At 50.7% G+C, this 18031-nt stretch overlaps 3 protein-coding genes across 18 annotated transcripts in view; 1 reads left to right on the plus strand and 2 right to left on the minus strand.

Moving 5' to 3' along the window:
• Window positions 1-1881, plus strand: part of CHD3 (chromodomain helicase DNA binding protein 3) — a 58743-nt gene extending 56862 nt beyond the window's left edge. For all 12 annotated transcript variants that reach the window (XM_066264166.1, XM_066264168.1, XM_066264170.1 and 9 more), the window contains one exon: window positions 618-1881. In XM_066264166.1, coding sequence (XP_066120263.1) covers window positions 618-858 — 241 coding nt within the window. In that variant the 3' untranslated portion in view covers window positions 859-1881. The remainder of the gene's footprint in view (window positions 1-617) is intronic.
• Window positions 1882-2021: 140 nt separating this feature from the next.
• Window positions 2022-5465, minus strand: RNF227 (ring finger protein 227). Of its 2 annotated transcripts, XM_066264181.1 has the most exons (3): window positions 4546-5465; window positions 4350-4437; window positions 2022-2209 (listed from the first exon to the last, which is right to left on the minus strand). In XM_066264181.1, the coding sequence occupies exons 1-2, from the start codon at window positions 5063-5065 to the stop codon at window positions 4382-4384; spliced, it is 576 nt and encodes a 191-aa protein (XP_066120278.1). In that variant the 5' UTR covers window positions 5066-5465; the 3' UTR covers window positions 2022-2209; window positions 4350-4381. The 2 variants fall into 2 exon arrangements, with proteins under 2 accessions (XP_066120278.1, XP_066120277.1); XM_066264180.1 differs by lacking the exon at window positions 2022-2209 and having other exon boundaries at window positions 2928-4437.
• A 4059-nt stretch (window positions 5466-9524) lies between these two features.
• Window positions 9525-16966, minus strand: KCNAB3 (potassium voltage-gated channel subfamily A regulatory beta subunit 3). 4 transcript variants are annotated; one of them, XM_066264184.1, is made up of 14 exons: window positions 16330-16966; window positions 14970-15013; window positions 14523-14560; window positions 14195-14274; window positions 12645-12689; window positions 12515-12559; window positions 12257-12300; window positions 11975-12061; window positions 11659-11744; window positions 11381-11501; window positions 11198-11292; window positions 10975-11095; window positions 10724-10812; window positions 9525-10515 (listed from the first exon to the last, which is right to left on the minus strand). In XM_066264184.1, exons 1-14 carry the CDS (start codon window positions 16569-16571, stop codon window positions 10438-10440), a joined length of 1215 nt encoding a protein of 404 aa, XP_066120281.1. In that variant the 5' UTR covers window positions 16572-16966; the 3' UTR covers window positions 9525-10437. The 4 variants fall into 4 exon arrangements, with proteins under 4 accessions (XP_066120281.1, XP_066120283.1, XP_066120280.1 ...); XM_066264186.1 differs by having other exon boundaries at window positions 11659-11768; XM_066264183.1 differs by having other exon boundaries at window positions 10724-11095.
• Between the last annotated feature and the right edge of the window lie 1065 nt (window positions 16967-18031).

Here is an 18031-nt window from a genome sequence, read left to right on the forward strand (position 1 = left end):
AGAGAGGAGGGGAGATAGACTCCTACATGAGCCCTGACCAGGATCCTCCCGTCTGGGGCTGATGCTCAAACCACCCAAGCTATCGTCAGTGCCAGGGGCCAACACTCAAACCAATCAAGCCACTGGCTGTGGGAGGAGAAGAGAGAAAGAAGGGGGAGAGGGAGGGGAAGAGAAGCAGATGGTCGCTTCTCATGTGTGCCCTGACTGGGGATCAAATCCAGGATGTTTTCATGCTGGGCCAGCACTCCACGCACTGAGCCAACCGGCCAGGGCCCCCTCCGTTTCTTAGTTTCTCTTCCGTTCTCTTTATCAAAAACCTCATCCGGGTTTCAGAGGTTCTGCAGCTTGCTACCTCTTACCTGAGCCTCCTCCACTTGGGTTACTTCAGGGAACGAGAACATGAGTGAGAAAGGAGTATAGTGAGAGTTGGAACAGATGTCCCATCATGAAGCATGATGGGGAATCTCAGGGAAAGCAGTTTGCCCGGTCTTCCCACCCCTACCCTGGAGAGTTGCAAGTGACATATGGTGACTTAGAAATGTGAATATACTTTTGTCAGAAAGTGATGTTTGGGAGTGAAATAGGGATTGACCCTTCCTTACCCTCTTCCCAAACAGCCGCCACCAACGGCCCTCCAGTGCTGGTGAAGAAGGAGAAGGAAATGGTAGGGGCATTGGTGTCAGACGGGCTGGATCGGAAGGAGCCTCGAGCCGGGGAGGTGATCTGCATAGACGACTGACTGGATCCCAGGCCTCCCCTTCGCCCAGGCCCCGTGCCCGAGGCCGACCTACAGCTCAGACTCTGGGGCCTGCTGCCAACCCTCCGCCTTCCCCACCCCTTGGGCCACCACTGGGCTAGTAGCCCCTTTGCCCCTCTCTCTGACTTCTCTCTTCGAGAAGGGCCCTTTGTCTTTCTCCACTCCCACACACGTTTCCCACCACACTTTGAAAACTGCTGGTGAGAAGAGGTCTGGATGGGAGATGGTTAGCAGGGTCTTCCGAGTACCCTTATCCCCCACTGCCAAACGTAAGCAGCTTCCCAATAAATGGTTGTGGGGAGGAAAGAGGTGGAGCCTCCCCAGTCTTTATTCCTGCAATATAAGCTATGTCTTATGCAGAAGTGGGGGGTTAGTGTCGCTTGGCCTTTAGAAACTTGGGTGGGGGAAAGGAGCTTTGAAGAGAGGAGGGGGGCTTGATATGGAGATGACAGTGAGCCCTGGGAGGGAGGAAGGGAAGAGGAGGGGTGGCTGCATGTTTCCTTCCCCTACCTCTCCTCAAATAGAATGTGGAGCCATTACAAGGGAGTCGATTGCTGTTCAGCCTCAGAATAAAGGCGCCAGTCACTGGCTCAGTTACTTCCTGCGTACTGGCATCTTGTGTTGGGCATCTTACCCTCCACAGGGGCCAAGAACTACCCCTACCAAGAGTAATGGTCGGGCGATAACTCCCTCAAGCCAAAGAGGAGCTTCCCAATCTGTCCTAGGGACCCAGAAAGGGGAGGAGAGAACAGAGGGGGCCGGATGCTGGGGGAACTCTCAGCTCTGGAGCTCAGGTTCTTCAAGGACTTTTCTCCTCTCTCCTGAAGGCCTGAATACAGACTAAATTTGAGTGGGTTAGGCAGGGGGCCTAGTCAGGACCACCTTGCTTTTAGGACCAGAACAAAATAATGGAGAGCAGACTAGGGAGACATGGACACACCCTCCTCCCAGGAGGGGCCGAGGAGTGGCAGTTTGCATGGCGAACCCCCCACTTCCTCTTCACCGCCCCTTCACTTTCTTGCTTCCCCTTTCCCCGTCTCTTTTCGCACTCACTCCTGGTCTTTCCCAACCCCCTCTTCTGTATCAGGTTTATTGGTTGTACATATAAATTATACTTTCCTTTCTGTGTGCTCTGTTATTTTTGAGTGGGGGAGTTCTTTGGTTGGGGAGAGGGGTAAGGAAAGAAAGGGTGTTGCTTTCTGCCATTTCATGTTCTCTTTCTTTTGTAAAAAAAAAAAAAAATCTTGTGACTACTTTTTTCTCATTTTTATTGCCTGGATTATCAACTAAAAACACTGAGGCTTTTTTCCCAGCCCCAATCCTAATGGGATGAGCTCAGTTTAGAGATGGAGGGTGAGCCGCAGGATCCTCTGCAGGCCTCGGTGAGATCAGAGAGGTAGCAGGGCTTATTAGAAGTGTGGGAGGGGTGCGTGGTTCCCAATTGGTACTGGTCTGCAGAGAAAGAATAAATAACTTATATTATTTACGTTTTGTTTATATTTAAGTCTGGACAATGTTTTATTTTTTATTTATTATTTTTTTTTATTCATTTTTAGAGAGGAGAGACAGAGACAGAGAGGGAGAGAGAGGAGAGAGAGAGAAGGGGGGAGGAGCTGGAAGCATCAACTCCCATATGTGCCTTGACCAAGCAAGCCCAGAGTTTCAAACCGGCAACCTCAGCATTTCCAGGTCGATGCTTTATCCACTGCGCCACCACAGGTCAGGCCGATGTTTTATTTTTTTAAAATGACCAGATTCCTTCTGTTACATCCGTCTAAGACTCACTCTTGTTGCTTGTCTCGGTCACATGATACATTTATCCGTCCCACCCTAAAGGCCGGTCGTGAAAATATTTACTGACATTAAACTGGTCCATGGCCCAAAAAACGTTGGGGACCACTGCTTTTGATCATCATTTCCATCTTCAAGAGTTGCTTAGTTCCCACAAGTCAGTAGAGGTCACCAAAGCTCCACAGGTTCGGTTCCTAGTGTGCAGAACTGCATACCTTTTCTTTTAAGGAGTTAGCGGGGAGGGGTGAGACCTCCCTGGCTTGCTAAATATTTGACCTGCTAGATGACACTTCCTTGACATGTATTGTTCACTACCAGGGCTGCTCAGAGGCTGACAAAGATCAAACACTTCATATTTAAATGTTAAAAAAATGAAAGATAAATTCAGCAAACATTTATTGAGTACATGCTATACATTAACACTGTTGGCCCTGGAGGTGTAATAATCACAAGTCAGTCATTGCTCTCATGAAGCTTACACTCTATGGGAGATACCAACAAAACACATACAATCTGAAAATAAATAAAGCACTATGCTATAGAGGGTGAGGGGTGACACCAGGCTGAATGCTGAGAAAGCCTCCAAAAAAAGGAACATTTAAGCTGAGACTTAAGGATAGGAAAAAGCCAAAATATGGTTACAAAAATTGAGGTTTATACTTAAGTTCACATTTTTTACTTGGAGCAAAATGCAACTAGGCACACAATTTTAACTTCAGCAACAGAATGTCACTTTAGAAAAATCAAAATAGTATATAATTTATTAAGTACCATTTGTGTTCTAAACATCTCACCCATAGATGGTAGTATCCTAGAGTGTCTAGGACCTGGACCACTGCTTATATTTCTACCTGCACACAGACCACCTGGGATTCTTGTTAAAAGGCAGCTTCCGATTTAGTAAATTTGAAGTGGAATCCTGGTAGCTTGTTGCACTTCCAACAAGCTCCCACTAACTATATACTATAAGCTATTGATGGGATTTTAAAATAGAATCCATGGCACACAACAGAAGTCCAGTTATGGGAGACAAGGTTGAAATTGTATGATAGGCATCTTTTTTTCAGTAATGACAATGTTTCCCTGTGACTGTAGAAACATCAAAAGTTTGATGCCTTTACCAAATGGCTCTCCCTTCTATCTTTCATACGCCCTAATCAGAGGCCTCAGATTAATGTTCTTTGGACCTTCGGATACCTGCCCTAATGGGTTGAAAGGAGATTCTGAAGTGAAGCAAGGCAGGAGGCATCTTGATCATTTTAGGAGCCCAGTTCTAGGAGCGGGGAGGCAGTAAGTATGCAGCACTGAGGCCCGGGAGCGGGGGTGGGGTGGGGGTGGGTGGGTAGTAAGCCAAAGGGCTTCTTTTCCTCAGTTCTCTTACAATGCTAGAGAAGTGAGATGAACATGACATGAAAACCAGCCTCTTCGCTCCCTCTTTTTGAAATTTTCAAACCATCGACACAGTATTGCTGTAATGGGACTTGTTGCTCCCACACACCAGAGCTGCCCTTGGCCAAAAGCCAAGTCACAGCTTAGGAAACAATCTGTCTTCCTCCCACGGGAATGTAGACTTTATTTTTATCATCCCTGGGCCACTCCATCCTGAAAATGTAAGACTGGCACAGTCAGCAGATGGGGGCGATTCACCTAGGAACCTCCCCAGCTCAGCATCAGCACCTCCCAGGGCGTTTCCTCCTGCCCTCGGATCCACTTCCTCATCAGTGCCAATCCTGGGATGGGAGGAAGGTAGCCTTGGCATCAACCTCGGTACCACAGCACACCCTGAGAATGCAGCTCCCACCTTCCTTCTGCCTCAGCTTCCGGCTCCCGCGGTTACAGGGTGCAGCGGGTCACGTGGGCAAAGTCCTTGATCTCCGGACAGTACAGCACTGGGGAAAGAAGAGGGGTTAGTGGCAGCGGGAGGATGCAGCCGAATCCCTGGCTTTCCGAGGTACTCTTTCCCCGGGCCCCCGCAGCCCTCCGGGTTGGTCCCTCACCGTTGCTAGGCAGCGGGCGCCGCCAGCGGCGCGCGGGTGCCAGCACAGTGTCCCAGAGGCGTCGGAACGCGCGCCACCCTGCGCTCCTCGGCCCCGATCCCTTCTCGCCCTCCTCGTCCTCGTCGTCTGCCTCTCGGTGGGCGTCGCCACCTTCCCTGAGTTGGCTACCCGTCTCATCAGGTTCACGTCCGGCCCGCGATTTTTCCTCCAACCGCGACCACAAGTCCGGGTCAACAGCCACCTCCGTGACCCCGCCGCGCGGGAGCGGGGTGGGCGCGCGGCAGAAAGGGCACAGGACGACGCGGCGCAGGCGCACCATGCGCGCGGCCGCCCCGCCGCGGTCCCCGCGCGCGGCCAGCTCGCGCAGGCAGGCAGTGCAGAGCGTGTGACCGCAGCGGGCGCGCGCCGTGCCGGGCAGGCGGCGGGGCGCGCGGCCCTCGAGGTTGAAGGGTCGGTAGCAGATGTTGCAGTCCAGCTCGCCCCGCTCCGGAAGGGACGGCACCTTCGCCAGGAGCTGCATGGTGCCCGCCGCGGACTTGAGAGCGTCGCTCACGCGGCTGTTGCAGTGGGCAGAACGAGCTGGCCCTCCCTGTGACCTGCATCGGGTCTTGGGGCCGGCGCCGCGGCCTCTTGCCTCTTTTAATAATAAGACCCCGCCCCTCGAGGCGTCACGCAGGGGTCCGGCCGCTCCCTCTGGCGGCACGCGTGGGGGCGGTGGAGACTGAGGCCTGGAATGTCGATGCTGGCGGAGTTGGTCCGGGGATGGGATAGGACGACCGAGGGGTGTCAGGCCTGAGGCGGTCAGACGCGCACAGCCCTCCGCTCCCGCCACGCCTTCTTCATCCTCCAGCACAAAGCCCGTGCGCCTTAATTCTGCGTGCAAATCCCTGGTTCTCTTCCTCTACCCCACTGTAGCCACTGGCACGGGTCACTACAGCCCGACGGGCCTGGTCTTTCAGCTGCTCACAGTCACAATCCCGCCAAAACAGACTTCCTCGGCTAGTGACCGTGCTGCTCTGCCCAATCTTCAGTGGGCTCCTGGATGTTTGAACGGATGCTGCCTGGCTGTGACTCGCATTCTGCCCTCCCCTCGTCTTAGTATACCTGACCCCCTGCGCTCTTGAAAGGCCGGCTCCCCAAATTTCTTCTTAAACTGCTCAACTCCCAGCAGACATCTCAGCCTAAGGAGGAACTTAGATCGCAAGACCATGGCCATAGGAATGATGGGAATCCTTTCCTTCCGGATTAGCCAGGCCCGGACACCTACGCAACATGATGGCTCCAACAAAACAGCCCAGCGTGAGGTCTGATTCAGGGATCTGACTTCCCTCACAGGTAAACAGGACATAGTACTCACAGCCCACGTTCTCTCGTGGTGCCACACCCATGCCCAGCTGCATCTTCACCCTCCTCTCCTGTACAAGCAATCCAGGCTCTGCAGTGGAGCCTAAAGTCTAGAACCAGCTGGCTTGAATCCATATCCCAGCAACCACTGCTTACTCGTTGTGACACTTTAAGCAAGTTACTTAACTTCTCTGAGCTTTGGTTTCCTCATCTATAAAATGATAATAATAGGGTTGAATGGGCTTATACAGGTAAAGTGCTTAGAACGGTGCCAACCGTTCTAATATGTGGACCAACACCACATATTAACTATAATTATCATCCTGTGCCCCCAGCCTGTATTGTGTTCACTTTAACTTCGCACTACCCAACCCCAACATGTTCAACACCCAGCTCTCTCGGTCAATACAAGATGGCATTTACTGGCAGTAATAGGCAATGCAGAGTTGGTTTTGCTTTTTAACTAGATTGTTAAAAACCTTCAAAGGTAATCTTTGTGAGGAGGCATACCATTGTTTTAAAGCAAACATTTCAGAATTTCTAAGTTGCATTGTCTTCATGGTCACTTGGGGGAAGCCATCTGCCTATTCCAGTAATGCTGTCATAATTCAAAACTGCTTTGGAACTTCTTTTTGGAATGGTGTTCAGAGATCTCATATCTTTTAATATCTCCAGTTGGTGATTAAATCTTAAACTTTTTTTTTTTTTTTTAAAGTACATTTTATTTTTTATTTTATTATTATTATTTTTTTAACAGAGGCAGAGATAGACAGGGACAGACAGACAGGAATGGAGAGAGATGAGAAGCATCAATCATCAGTTTCTCGTTGCGTGTTGCGACTTCTTAGTTGTTCATTGATTGCTTTCTCACATGTGCCTTGACCGCGGGCCTTCAGCAGACCGAGTAACCCCCTGCTGGAGCCAGAGACCTTGGGTCCAAGCTGGTGAGCTCTTTGCTCAAGCCAGATGAGCCCGCGCTCAAGCTGGCGACCTCGGGGTCTCGAACCTGGGTCCTTCCGCATCCCAGTCCGATGCTCTATCCACTGTGCCACCACCTGGTCAGGCTAAATCTTAAACTTTTAAGGTAGATTTGATTATATAAATGCTCCCAGAGTGTTTGACATTTAAAGTCTAAGATTCAGACCTGGAGATCCAGTCACTTGCCTGACTTTTTTACTTATATTCAAGAACCCAACCCGATGATCTCCTTGTCTAAATCAGCATCTCTACCAGCATTTCCTACTTCTTTCTCTATCTGGCACCATAAGTCTAGGTGTCATCTTTGGCCCCTCCTTCATTTTCATCTTCCTTTACTGACTTATCACCAAGCCCAGTTCATTTTGCCTCCTAAATGTCCCTCTAATCCACCTCCTTTTCTCCACTGCCAGTATACTACCCTAGTCCAAACTGCCATCACCTTATGCTCAGACCCTGGTAGGAGCCTCTTCACCAGTCCATCCACAGCCATTCTGCCCTTCTGCAAGCTCTTCTCCTTACTACTTAGTGATCTTCCCAAATCTCAAACTCAATCATGTCCTTCCTACCACACACCCCTTGGACTCCTGTTTAAAACCTCTTAATGTGGTGGGAGTTTATTAGCCCCCAATTTCTCTGCAATGTAACTTTGTTGCTTCTCCCATTCATTAGAAGGAATTGGGGTCTATTTTTCTATCCCTTGAATCTGGGCTCGCCTCATGACTTGCTTACTGATAGAATGTGGCAGGAGTGATGATTTCTGGAGCATAGTCCTTCAGAGATGGTGCAGTTTCTGCCTTTGTGCCTCTGCGATATTTCCCTGAGACCACCATGTAAGGAAACTCAAACCTGGGGTGGATGAGAAGAGAATTGAGGAGTCCCAATCAATAGCCAGTACTAACAACCAGACGTACCAAGGAGGCCATCTTGGATTTTTCTGCTCAGCCAAATTGTTAGTTGAATTCAGCTACGTAAGTGAGCCTAAATGAAAACAGCAGAGGAACCCCCGCCCAAGCCAGGTCACAGAATCATGAGAAAAACTAAGTGTTTAGAAGTTGTTTCCAGCCACTAAGTTTTGGAGGTAATAGGTTGTGTATCAATAGATAACTGGTCTAGAGGGTTTCCTACTGTCCTTAAGATAAAGATAATATTCCTAAGTGCCCTATAAGGTTCTGTATGTTTTGAAACCCCCCCCCCCCCATTTCTCAAGTTCTGCTTCCACTCCTTTTTAGAAACTCTGGCTTTGGTGATCTTTGACTTGTATGTCTTTTTCTGCCACAAGGCTTTCTTGTATGCTGTTCCCTCTTGCTTTTGCCTTAGTAACACCCACTCATCTGTCAGCTCTCAGTGCACCCTTTCCTAAAAGTTTCTGTTTGGGGGGACACGTTTGTTTTGCCCATCTGTGAACATCACGAAGGTTGTTCTGAGTCTGGTTTGTTCGCCATCAAATTGCATAGTAGGACTCGGTAAATAAATACACTTGTTGAATTAATGAATGAGGTGAGTGATAAATGTGGTAAATGAGGTGTGACAATAATGGAAGGTTTCTTACAAGGGGTTTCTACACTGCTTCTGAAGGTAATTATAAGGAGTTTTTAAAAAAATGTTTTGAGCAATGGGAGAAGCATTATTAAAATAAATATAACATCCAAGGGAATTGAGAGGACTATTTTGAATGTCTAAATTCGTGTATTTTTTTACAGAATAACCATAGTATACTCATGTATTTTAACTCTTTGTTCCCTCCACAGTCTTCCCAAATGAGTGGAAGATGATAGGAGAGGGCTATCAGTATTCATTAGTTGATCTGGTTGGTTGCTAATCCAGAAAGTGGCATACTGCTTGTTGTCTTTTGGAAATTGATTTTACTTTGCTCTTCCCGTTTCAGGATCAAGGGTAGCAGGGAGATGATAAGGTTGTATTTTAAGGACAGCAGAGTTCTTCTTCCCAGCCTTGTGATCATTAAAGGTTGTAACTTTCCACCCACTTTCTGCCTCAGAGAAATCAGAGTCCTTAGGGAAGCCTAAGGGATGGTAGCTGCGACAATTCTATTTGATTCTGCCTTGCTGCCATCCTCACACCTCATCTTTCACTTGTTTTCTTTTCTTTTCTTTTTCTCTTTCCTTTATAACGATTAACTCCTTTCCCTGTCTCTGTATCATCTCAGCCTTAGGCTGGGGTCCATGCTACCTCTCCATCAAACCACAAAGCCCCAACCTTAGAACAGTCCCTCCCACTGAGCCACAACAAAACCACCAGGATAGTTCCTTGGCATATATATGGGTATGAGGCAAGAGGGAAATAAGTACAAGACCAGACATGTAGCTAATATAACTTTCAAAATCAAACAAGGCCAATGGTGTCAGAGGGAGGAAAAAACCTATAACGCCAGATCTCTCCAAGCCAGATTCTATGTATGGGATGTGGCACCTGAAGAAAGGAGGAACACTGGGGCCCGAGTTATCTGGTGCCTGGATCCTTGAGGAGAACGGAGCCTAGGAGCATAATGCTTGGGGCACTGCGGTATATGAGCAATGAAGAGAAAGCTAGTACTGGAGCTTTCTAATGGCCCCGGGGCGGGGGTGGGGGCTAGTGGGCCAGACATCTGATACTGAGACCCTAACCTCCCACCCCCTGCAATTTCAGACACAGTCAGTGAGGAAGGATTTAGCTGAGATTTTATTTACAGTCTCCTGGAAAGTGTTACAGAAGAGGGGCCATCATTTATTGCTTTAAGAATATTGCCAGGAAGACTGCAGTCCTCCACTGCCAAGGCTCACAAGTCTATCCCCAGACCTGTTTATGTCAGCCCTACAGCTCTGCTATGACCTAAAGTCTGTCACTATTTCCTGTGAGGCACCACCTGCCTGTGTTTCCCAGGGGGTACCCTGACCAAGCTATACACCTGCCACCAAATTTCTGTCTTTGTCAGTGCTGTGTCTCTGTATTCCCCACCCTACACCCTTCCGGCAGAAACCACGGATTTACACCGATTCCAGTTCTAGGCCCTCCTCCACCTTCTGGCTGGGAGGCAGGGTCCTGATTTCCAAAGATGATCATTTACTTCCTGCCAGGGCCAGCCTGGCTTCCTTTGTACAGCATTACCAAGAGCCTCCTCTTCCTTTGTCCCAGATGACAGGAACCTTACTTCTCATTAAGTTATTACCCCAGAACAACATTTCAAGGGCCACTTTTGAGGTACTCTTTCTTTCTTATGTCTGCCAGTGTTTCTTTAATGGGCCTCGGATAATGGGGCAAGAGAGAAGGGAACGAGACCAAATGGCAGAGAAGGGACAGAGAGGACCAGTAGCTCATGCCTGGGGTTCGCAGAAGACCTAGAAGAATGCCGCAGGTAGCAGCAGACTACTTTTCCTCTCCAGTCCCACTGCGGAAGGATATGGCTTTGTTCATGCATATCGATTAGCGAAGCCGGAACTCGTTAATGGGCGGGACCACCTGGCTCTGGCCGCTGCGTGGAGGGATCAGGAGCAGAGGGAGGCGGCTGCGGCGAAGCAGTTCTGGGTAGGCGGGCGTGCAGTGGTCACGGATTTGGGTGCCTGCGCCCCCAGCGGACTATTTCTTAGAATGTGGTTTGTTCCCCAGGAGTCCGTCTATCTCCATAACCGTCTGCGGGGTCAGCTGGCTCAACACCTGGAGGAGAATGGGGTGGCTGGGTCACTGAAGGAGGGCACGCACAGAGGGCCAAGTGACTGGGAAAAGAGGCTCAGCTGTGCCCGGTTCGCCTTGTCACCCTGGATCTCTCATCTGCGATGTGAGGGCCCTGTAGTGGGTGACCTCACAGGCCTTGACACCGGGGGAGGGGACAGAGAGGGACTCCACCTCTGAGTCCTCAGCTCACCTGCAGGGCACCCAGATGTTCTATCAGCTGCTCTGAGCTCGACACGCCCAGCAAGACGGAGCTGACACCCTCACTGCGGAGACACCACGCTGGGGCCAGAGGAGGAAAATAAGAGAGCTGATGGGTAACAGTGAGCGTGCGGACTGTGGAAGTGTCTCTGAGGAAGAAGATTCTCCCTAAGGACAAACCAGCTTGGGAGTGTCTCAGGAGGAGACACGCCCCCGCAGGGTCCACGGCTGGCCGTGCCTCACCAATAGCAAGCTGTGCCACAGTGCAGCCCAGGTGCTGAGCGATGGGAAGGAGATCCATGACTTTGGCGTGTTGCTTCTTGCCATCCTCATTTTGCACTTTGTCCCTGAGCCATTGGTAGCCCTGAAGACCAAAGAGAATTGGCCAAACAAAAACAAAAAACCCCCACCACCCCAGAACAGCCAAGATAGCCCAGTCCTGCCACCTTGAGCCCCAAGGTCACACCTTGATGGTGGTCCTGCAGGGGTCTGGAACTCGCCCATCATACTTGCTAGTGATGAGGCCACAGGCCAGAGGGGACCAGGTGACTGAGCCAACACCTAAGAGGAAGAAGATTGGATATGAGGGAAAGGATCCCGGTGATGATGGTGAGCCCAATGGAAAGGCGTGGATGAGGGAGCTGCAAACCGATCTTGTGGTAGAGCTCTGGCAGCTGCATCTCCACCTTCTCTCTCTGAAACAGATGGTGCTCTGCTTGTTCACACACTGGAGGAATCAGATTGAACTGCCTGGCCATGGAGTAGGCCTCCTGAGTGTGGAAGGAAAGAGATTGGGGAGGGGGGGAGATGGGGGTCAGAGCACTTATTCCATTTTCTTCCACTCATCCAATAGATGGGGATTTGGAGTGGCCATGTGAAAAGTGGGAACCCGTTGTGGGACAGGGGGAAGAGGGGTAGCGCACTTACCATGATTTCTGCAGCCCCCCATCGGGATGTTCCCCAGTATAGGGCCAGGCCCTGGTTGATGACATAGGTCATGGCTCGCACAATCTCTAGGCATATAGGAGAAGGAAGGCCTTACTGTCAAATCCCTGACACCCAGGGCTCCAGACCTCCCACCAAGACCCCAGGCATCTCTATGCCTCCCTCCATCTCTAAGTCCTGGGGTCTGAGCCTCCACTGTGGAGACTGGGAGGCCGCCTGAGCAAGGGCTGGCTTCCTACTGAGGGTATGAGAAGGGCTCAGTTTTGAAGGATAGTCAGGATTGGAATGCCGCTTTTACCCTCCATGGGACTGTTGGGGTCTGAGCGATTAGCGAAGACAATGTCCACATATCCCAGCTGGAGACGTTCCAGAGATCCTCGCAAACCTTGGGTGGGGATGAGGAGAGATAGGTAAGCACCTCAGCTTCAGTTTCCGAAGAATTCAGACCTTGTCCCTTTGCCATGGCCACTTGATTTTCAGTTCCCTATTCAAAGCTTCTAACTCAGTAGCCTCAAAGAATGTTCCCAACTCCTCTGACTTCAATACAAGCCACTTCAGATTCCCAGTGTCTAACTCTCACCCTCGATGATGTGCTTGCGGCTCAAGCCTCGCTCAGTTTCTGCCCTGCAGGAAAAGGTAAGTCAGAGATGAGGTGTGACAAAGGTAGGAGAGCAGGGCAGGCCTGGCACCGTGAGGAACGGGGACTGCATGGGTTCTTACAGGCAGGCTGCGGACCTGGGGCAGCAGGTGTGGGGACAGCTGCCACCACCCCCATCCCATACACCTTCACACATCCTCTGTAGATCTTTGCCCCAGTTATAGTGGAGCAGGCACTTACTGTCCTCCCCAAAAAATCTTGGTGGTGATGACATAGCTTGATCTCCTGGAAAAAGAGAAATGTAAGAACCAGCGAGAAAAGGATGTTTTGATGATCGTGTGCCCAGCAACCCACCAAAACACAGTCTCACCTCCAACCTTTGCTCCTGAGGATATTGCCTAGGGTTCTTTCAGCCCTGGAAGAAAGACAATGTAGAAGCACTGACTCCTTTAAGCTGGATCAGTTCCTTCCCCTGCTCCCCATCTTTCCTTTCAACTAATTTCCTCTCCTGTAAAGTGAAGCATAAACCAGGAGCCCACTGGGCTGTTAGCTCCATCCTGGACTAAATAAAAGATGCTCCTGGAACTAAGGGTATCATACAGTTTTCATTCAATCATTTAACAAATATCAATTGGGCATCAACTATGCACCAAGCTCTAATCTGAGTTTCTGAAGGTATAGAATATGATGAGGGGTGTGGGACAGACTAGGGAGACCCTGGTTGCCCTGCCCCTTGAGTCGCCACAAAATCCCACCCATCCTCCAAAGCTTAGCTCAGATTCTGCCACTGGGCAGAATGGAAAATGCTCTGATTGCTGGAGACTATGGTCAGTACTTCTTGTCAGTTCCATGTCTCTTATTGGCTACATCAGCAATTTTCAACCAGTGTGTTGCAAGAATTTTTAAAACATGCAATATCTGACTATTTAGTTAGAAGCATTGACCTCTTTTCCCTTAGATTATCAAATTAAAAAATGACAGCCAACACAATAGCCATCTTGTGTGAATGAATCAAAATTATATCCTTTTTTTTGTCAGGTCGGCAAAAAATGTATTTTTGATGTGCCACAGAACAGAATTTCAGTAATTAGTTTATGTGTGTCATGAGAGGAAAAAAGGTTGAAAATCGCTGGGCAAATAATTCTTTGGCACTTAATTATGAGTTGAAGGGTGACGAATCTTAAGTTGTTATGGTGGACTTTTTATTCAGACTTTTGTATCTCCTTGTCTTTTTGGTTTGTTTAACCACTTAGTGTGAGCTTTTTGAGGGTATTTTCACATCATCCTACAAGCAGTGCCCCCTCTGTGCTAGGCTCTGTAAAATACTTAGTGACATGAAGAAAAGCAAGACTAATTTCATGAAAGAAGGAACATCCCAGTTGAGCGGCAAATACGGCCACATGAACCAGTAATTAATAATGGTGTGTCAGAGGGCAGTATAAAGTGCTTTGGGAACTGAGGGTGGTAGTAACAAACTATGGGGAATTGGGTAAGGGCTGCTTGGAGGAGCTGACACTTAGGCCAAGTCTTAAAGATGAGCAGAAGAGTTTGCCAAATGGAGAAGAGGTAGGGGTAGGTCAGCCTAGGTTTGGGCTACTCCCAGCGTGAAGCCATGGGTACGTGATGTGGCATGGTGCATTTGAAAGTTTAGCTTTGTAATCCCCATGCAGTTGCCCATAGCAGATGTCCAGAATATATTTGTTGGTTTTTATTTTGACTGGACAGTGTTCCCACTGCCCTCTAAGCTGAAGAGGGACTGATGTTTGGGACTATGATTCCCATAGTGTTTCGGGGGCCCACTGGCAAAAAGGTTAGAATTTAGTGTTGGCAGAATTCCCAGAGTTCTTCCGAGGGAAGACACGAAGCCCTGATATTTTCTCTGCCTTTTAAATGTAACTCAGCTCTTTACCCCGTCCTTACTTTCCAGCCGCATACACTTCCGCGGTGTCGAACAGGTTTACACCGTGCTCATAGGCCACTGTCAGTACATCCTCTGCTGTCTAGGGAGGTGAGAAAAGGAGTTGGAGACCCGCCCTGGCCCCTCTGTTACCCCCCTCACTGCACTCCAGCCCATACCACTTCAGCCTTGGTTTCCACCTCCTCTACCCTTTCCTCACCCAACAGCTCTACATCCCATCCACTATTCTCTGTGTTTGCTGTCCTGCCCAAACCCCTATCCAAGTCCATTTCCCCTTGTTCTGGTTCCCTCCTAGCCCTTCAGCCTGCTCCTAGGTCCCATCACTTATACCTCATCAGAGATCTGGGAACCAAATGTGACCCAGGTACCTGAAAGAGAGAAGCCAGACATGTTGAGAACTGTGGGAGGCAAACCAGGAAAGAAAACCCTCCCTTAAATGTTCTCTTCTAGGCTGACCAGGCGGTGGTGCGGTGGATAGAGCGTTGGACTGGGACGCGGAGGACCCAGGTTCAAGACCCCGAGGTCACCAGCTTGAGCGCAGGCTCATCTGGTTTGAGCAAGACTCACCAGATTGAGCCCAAGGTTGCTGGCTTGAGCAAGGGGTCACTCGGTCTGCTGTAGGCCCCCCCCCCATCAAGGCACATATAAGAGAGCAATCAATGAACAACTAAGGTGCCGCAACAAAGAACTGATGCTTCTCATCTCTCTTCCTGTCTGTCTGTCCCTATCTGTCCCTCTCTGTCTCTGTCACACACACACAAAAAATTTCTAACTCACCTAGGCCAAGACAGGACACCCGAAGACCAGACTTTCCTAGGTTTCTGCAGGAGATAGAAGTAGCAAGAAGTGTGGAGCTTCCATTAGGGACATAGGTTATCAGTCTCCAGCTCCTCTCCTTCCAGAACGAGAAACCCTCACAGTGTCTCAGTCCAAAGAAAGTAGACCCAGTGGGCTGCCAGATTGGGCCGTTCAATGCTCGTAGTGTAAGTGAACAAATGAATGACTTCTCCTCTGTATCTGCTGTCCAATGCCTGTCCCCCTCCTATCACCCTGGTGTCTGTTCTTCTGGGGGTCTTGTCCATGTTTGAATCATACCTGGGTTGTGTGGAGTTGGGGGCTAGGAGGAATGGGACTGGCTGATTGTGATGAGTTTGTGAAAACGGACCTTCAGACAGAGCGCTATACTAAAGGGCAGACACTGGAGCTGGAGAGGTAAACCAAGTCAAATCCAGGCACTCTGGCAAGTGTCCCCAGATAGGCTAGGGCGGCAGATGGGCGTCCAGCAAAAGTAGGACACTAAGCTGGGAGTATGACAGGAAAGGCGAGTTCTCCCTCTTCCTCTACTTACTTCCTCTGTCCCTGTGGGCTTGTGAAGTCCATCTCTGAACCAGAGAGCCCCCTCCTCCCGAGGCCCCACTCAGGCAGTCAGCTCAGCTTCCCACACAGTGCTGCCACATGGAAGGGATCGAATTCCACAAATGACAAAGCCAGGTCAGATCAGTGGTCTGTGCTCACTTCCAACAGGAGCCCCTCCCCTCCCCCTCTGCCAGTCGTGAGAGCCCAGCAGTTCTCTGAGATGGTCGGTTACATTACAGTCCAGTCCACCTTCCCCTGCGGACCCGTTCCTCAGCATGGGTTTGAGAGATGTGCTCCATCCTTCCCAGGGCCCCACTTCTGTCCTGGCTAAGAAAGGTCGCAGGAGAATGGGCCCATGGGGCAAGTGCGGGCAGTCTCTGGGTCAAACACCCCGAGCAAGGCCAGAGTGAGAAGCCCTTTCCTTCCCCCTGTTCCTAGGACACGGACCCAAGGACACTGTATCTGACGGGGTGGGGGTGGGGGTGCAGCCCGGAGATCCGTGCATCCCCGGCTCTCCTGGGGGTAAAGACAAAAGCTCAGGGGCATCCCTGGGATCGGACAGGTCCACATCCACCTTGGCAAACTTGAATTTCTCCTAGTTAGGGGTACCGACAGAGACCAAGAGAGGGATCAAGGTAAGAGAGCGCCGGTAACGGGAAGACAGATGCAACGAGCCGGGACCTTCTTAGCGAAGTTTGAGGGGGTCCTGGTGGCATCCCAGGACGCCTGAGGGGTCAGGAAAGGGGAGCAGATGAGGTGGGCTGCCCGGCCACCCCCATACCTGTATTTCATGCCAGTGCCTCGGCCGGTGCTCTCTCGAAGGGCCCCAGCGGGCCCTGGGGCCCGGGGGACCACTGCAGCCCGGGCCTTGGGGCCTGACCCTCCTCCTCCGGGAGGGTTCCCATGCACCCCGCCGACCGGCCCACCATTACCGCCCCCGGGAACCGGCCGCGGTCCACACAGACGGTCCTCACTGCCCCGGCTGCGAAGGTTCTGCTCAGTACATGCGATGGACACTTGCATGCCGGCTGGCCAGCGTGGGGTAAGGGGCTCCAAGAGGGCGGGAGGGGGAGTAAGCCGGGAAGCCCGAAGGCAGACAACGGGGGGGGGGGGGGGGGGTTGGTGGCTCTAGCTCAGAGGAGAGTGGGGAGACCGAGGAGGCTGCGGAGGGAGTCAGCAGGCAGGATCAGGCCGCGGGGGTGGGTGCTGGAGGTCGCGGGGGTTGCGGCGGTGGGAGGGGGGATGCAGGGGGAACCACGAGGGGAGATCTTCCTCTACCGGGGCACTGCGCGGGGAGGAGGGGAAACAATGAATGAGGGTAGAGGTGGAGGGGATCCTAGGAGGCTAGGGACCTGGGGAGGAGTGGGACGGAAGAGATGTCACCTCAGCCTGAACCGCAGTAGGACCTGCTAGGCTCCCAGCCGCGTCCGCAGCGGGCCCAGCTAATCAACATGCAGGCACTGCCCCCTCATCTGCATAAGCCCGCCAGCCTCCCAGTTAAACCCACCATCGTCTGCATAAGCCCGCCTTCCGAGACTCTACAGCTTGAACATTGGGTGTACGCAGAGGAGCCAGAGAGCACAACCCGGGAGAATGCTTCTCAGTACTTTCTGGGACCCGAGGCAGGTCGGACTTCCTCCAGCCTAGTGGTTCTCAGTAGGGGACAACTTAGCCCGCTGGAGGCATTTGACAAGATCTGAAGACATTTTTGACCATTACTACTGGGATGGGGATGGATGTGCTACTAGCGTCTAGCGTAGGCGTGGCCAACAGTCCCCCCCCCCCCCCCCCCCCGGCCAGATTAGAAAGAAAACTTTTTTCACTGGCCAGACGAAATATTAAAATTAAAAAATGTTGCCCTGGCCGGTTGGCTCAGCGGTAGAGTGTCGGCCTGGCGTGCTGGAGGCCTGGGTTCGATTCCCGGCCAGGGCACACAGGAGAAGCGCCCATCTGCTTCTCCACCCCCCCCCTCCTTCCTCTCAGTCTCTCTCTTTCCCTCCCGCAGCGAGGCTCCATTGGAGCAAAGCTGGCCTGGGCACTGGGGATGGCTCTGTGGCCTCTGCCTCAGGTGCTAGAATGGCTCTGGATGCAACAGAGCTACGCCCCAGAGGGGCAGAGCATCGCCCCCTGGTGGGCATGCCGGGTGGATCCCGGTCGGGCGCATGCGGGAGTCTGACTGCCTCCCCGTTTCCAGCTTTGGAAAAATGAAAAAAAAAAAAAAAAAGTTAAATGCAAAAACGATTCATTTAACTAAACAAAATTTTATTATGTAATTTAAGAATAAATGTGAGTGAAATTTTACTATACAATATTATTTTAATAAAAATATAATTACATACTGTATAAATATCCAAATTATTGCAATAAATTAAAACTATTTAATTAATAGGATGAGCTTGAAGGGGGTTATATCACAAATAAAACAATTATTTTGTTTTACAAACAGCCTGGACATGTTTTCAGTTATCAACAGCCGCTATTGT

The sequence above is a fragment of the Saccopteryx bilineata genome, chromosome 2 (assembly GCF_036850765.1).
Source record: "Saccopteryx bilineata isolate mSacBil1 chromosome 2, mSacBil1_pri_phased_curated, whole genome shotgun sequence".
Lineage (NCBI taxonomy): Eukaryota > Metazoa > Chordata > Mammalia > Chiroptera > Emballonuridae > Saccopteryx > Saccopteryx bilineata.

What these genes read in the sequence shown, in the direction of transcription:
- KCNAB3 (XM_066264183.1), bottom strand. Translation starts at nt 16,571, where the DNA reads ATGCAAGTGTCCATCGCATGTACTGAGCAGAACCTTCGCAGCCGGGGC. An exon ending in GGCACTGGCATGAAATACAG is followed by an intron (nt 15,014 to 16,329) that starts GTATGGGGGTGG and finishes TATCTCCTGCAG; the next exon opens with AAACCTAGGAAAGTCTGGTC. An exon ending in CCTGCAGGACCACCATCAAG is followed by an intron (nt 11,096 to 11,197) that starts GTGTGACCTTGG and finishes TTTGGTCTTCAG; the next exon opens with GGCTACCAATGGCTCAGGGA.
- RNF227 (XM_066264181.1), bottom strand. Translation starts at nt 5,065, where the DNA reads ATGCAGCTCCTGGCGAAGGTGCCGTCCCTTCCGGAGCGGGGCGAGCTG. An exon ending in GCGCCCGCTGCCTAGCAACG is followed by an intron (nt 4,438 to 4,545) that starts GTGAGGGACCAA and finishes TTCTTTCCCCAG; the next exon opens with TGCTGTACTGTCCGGAGATC.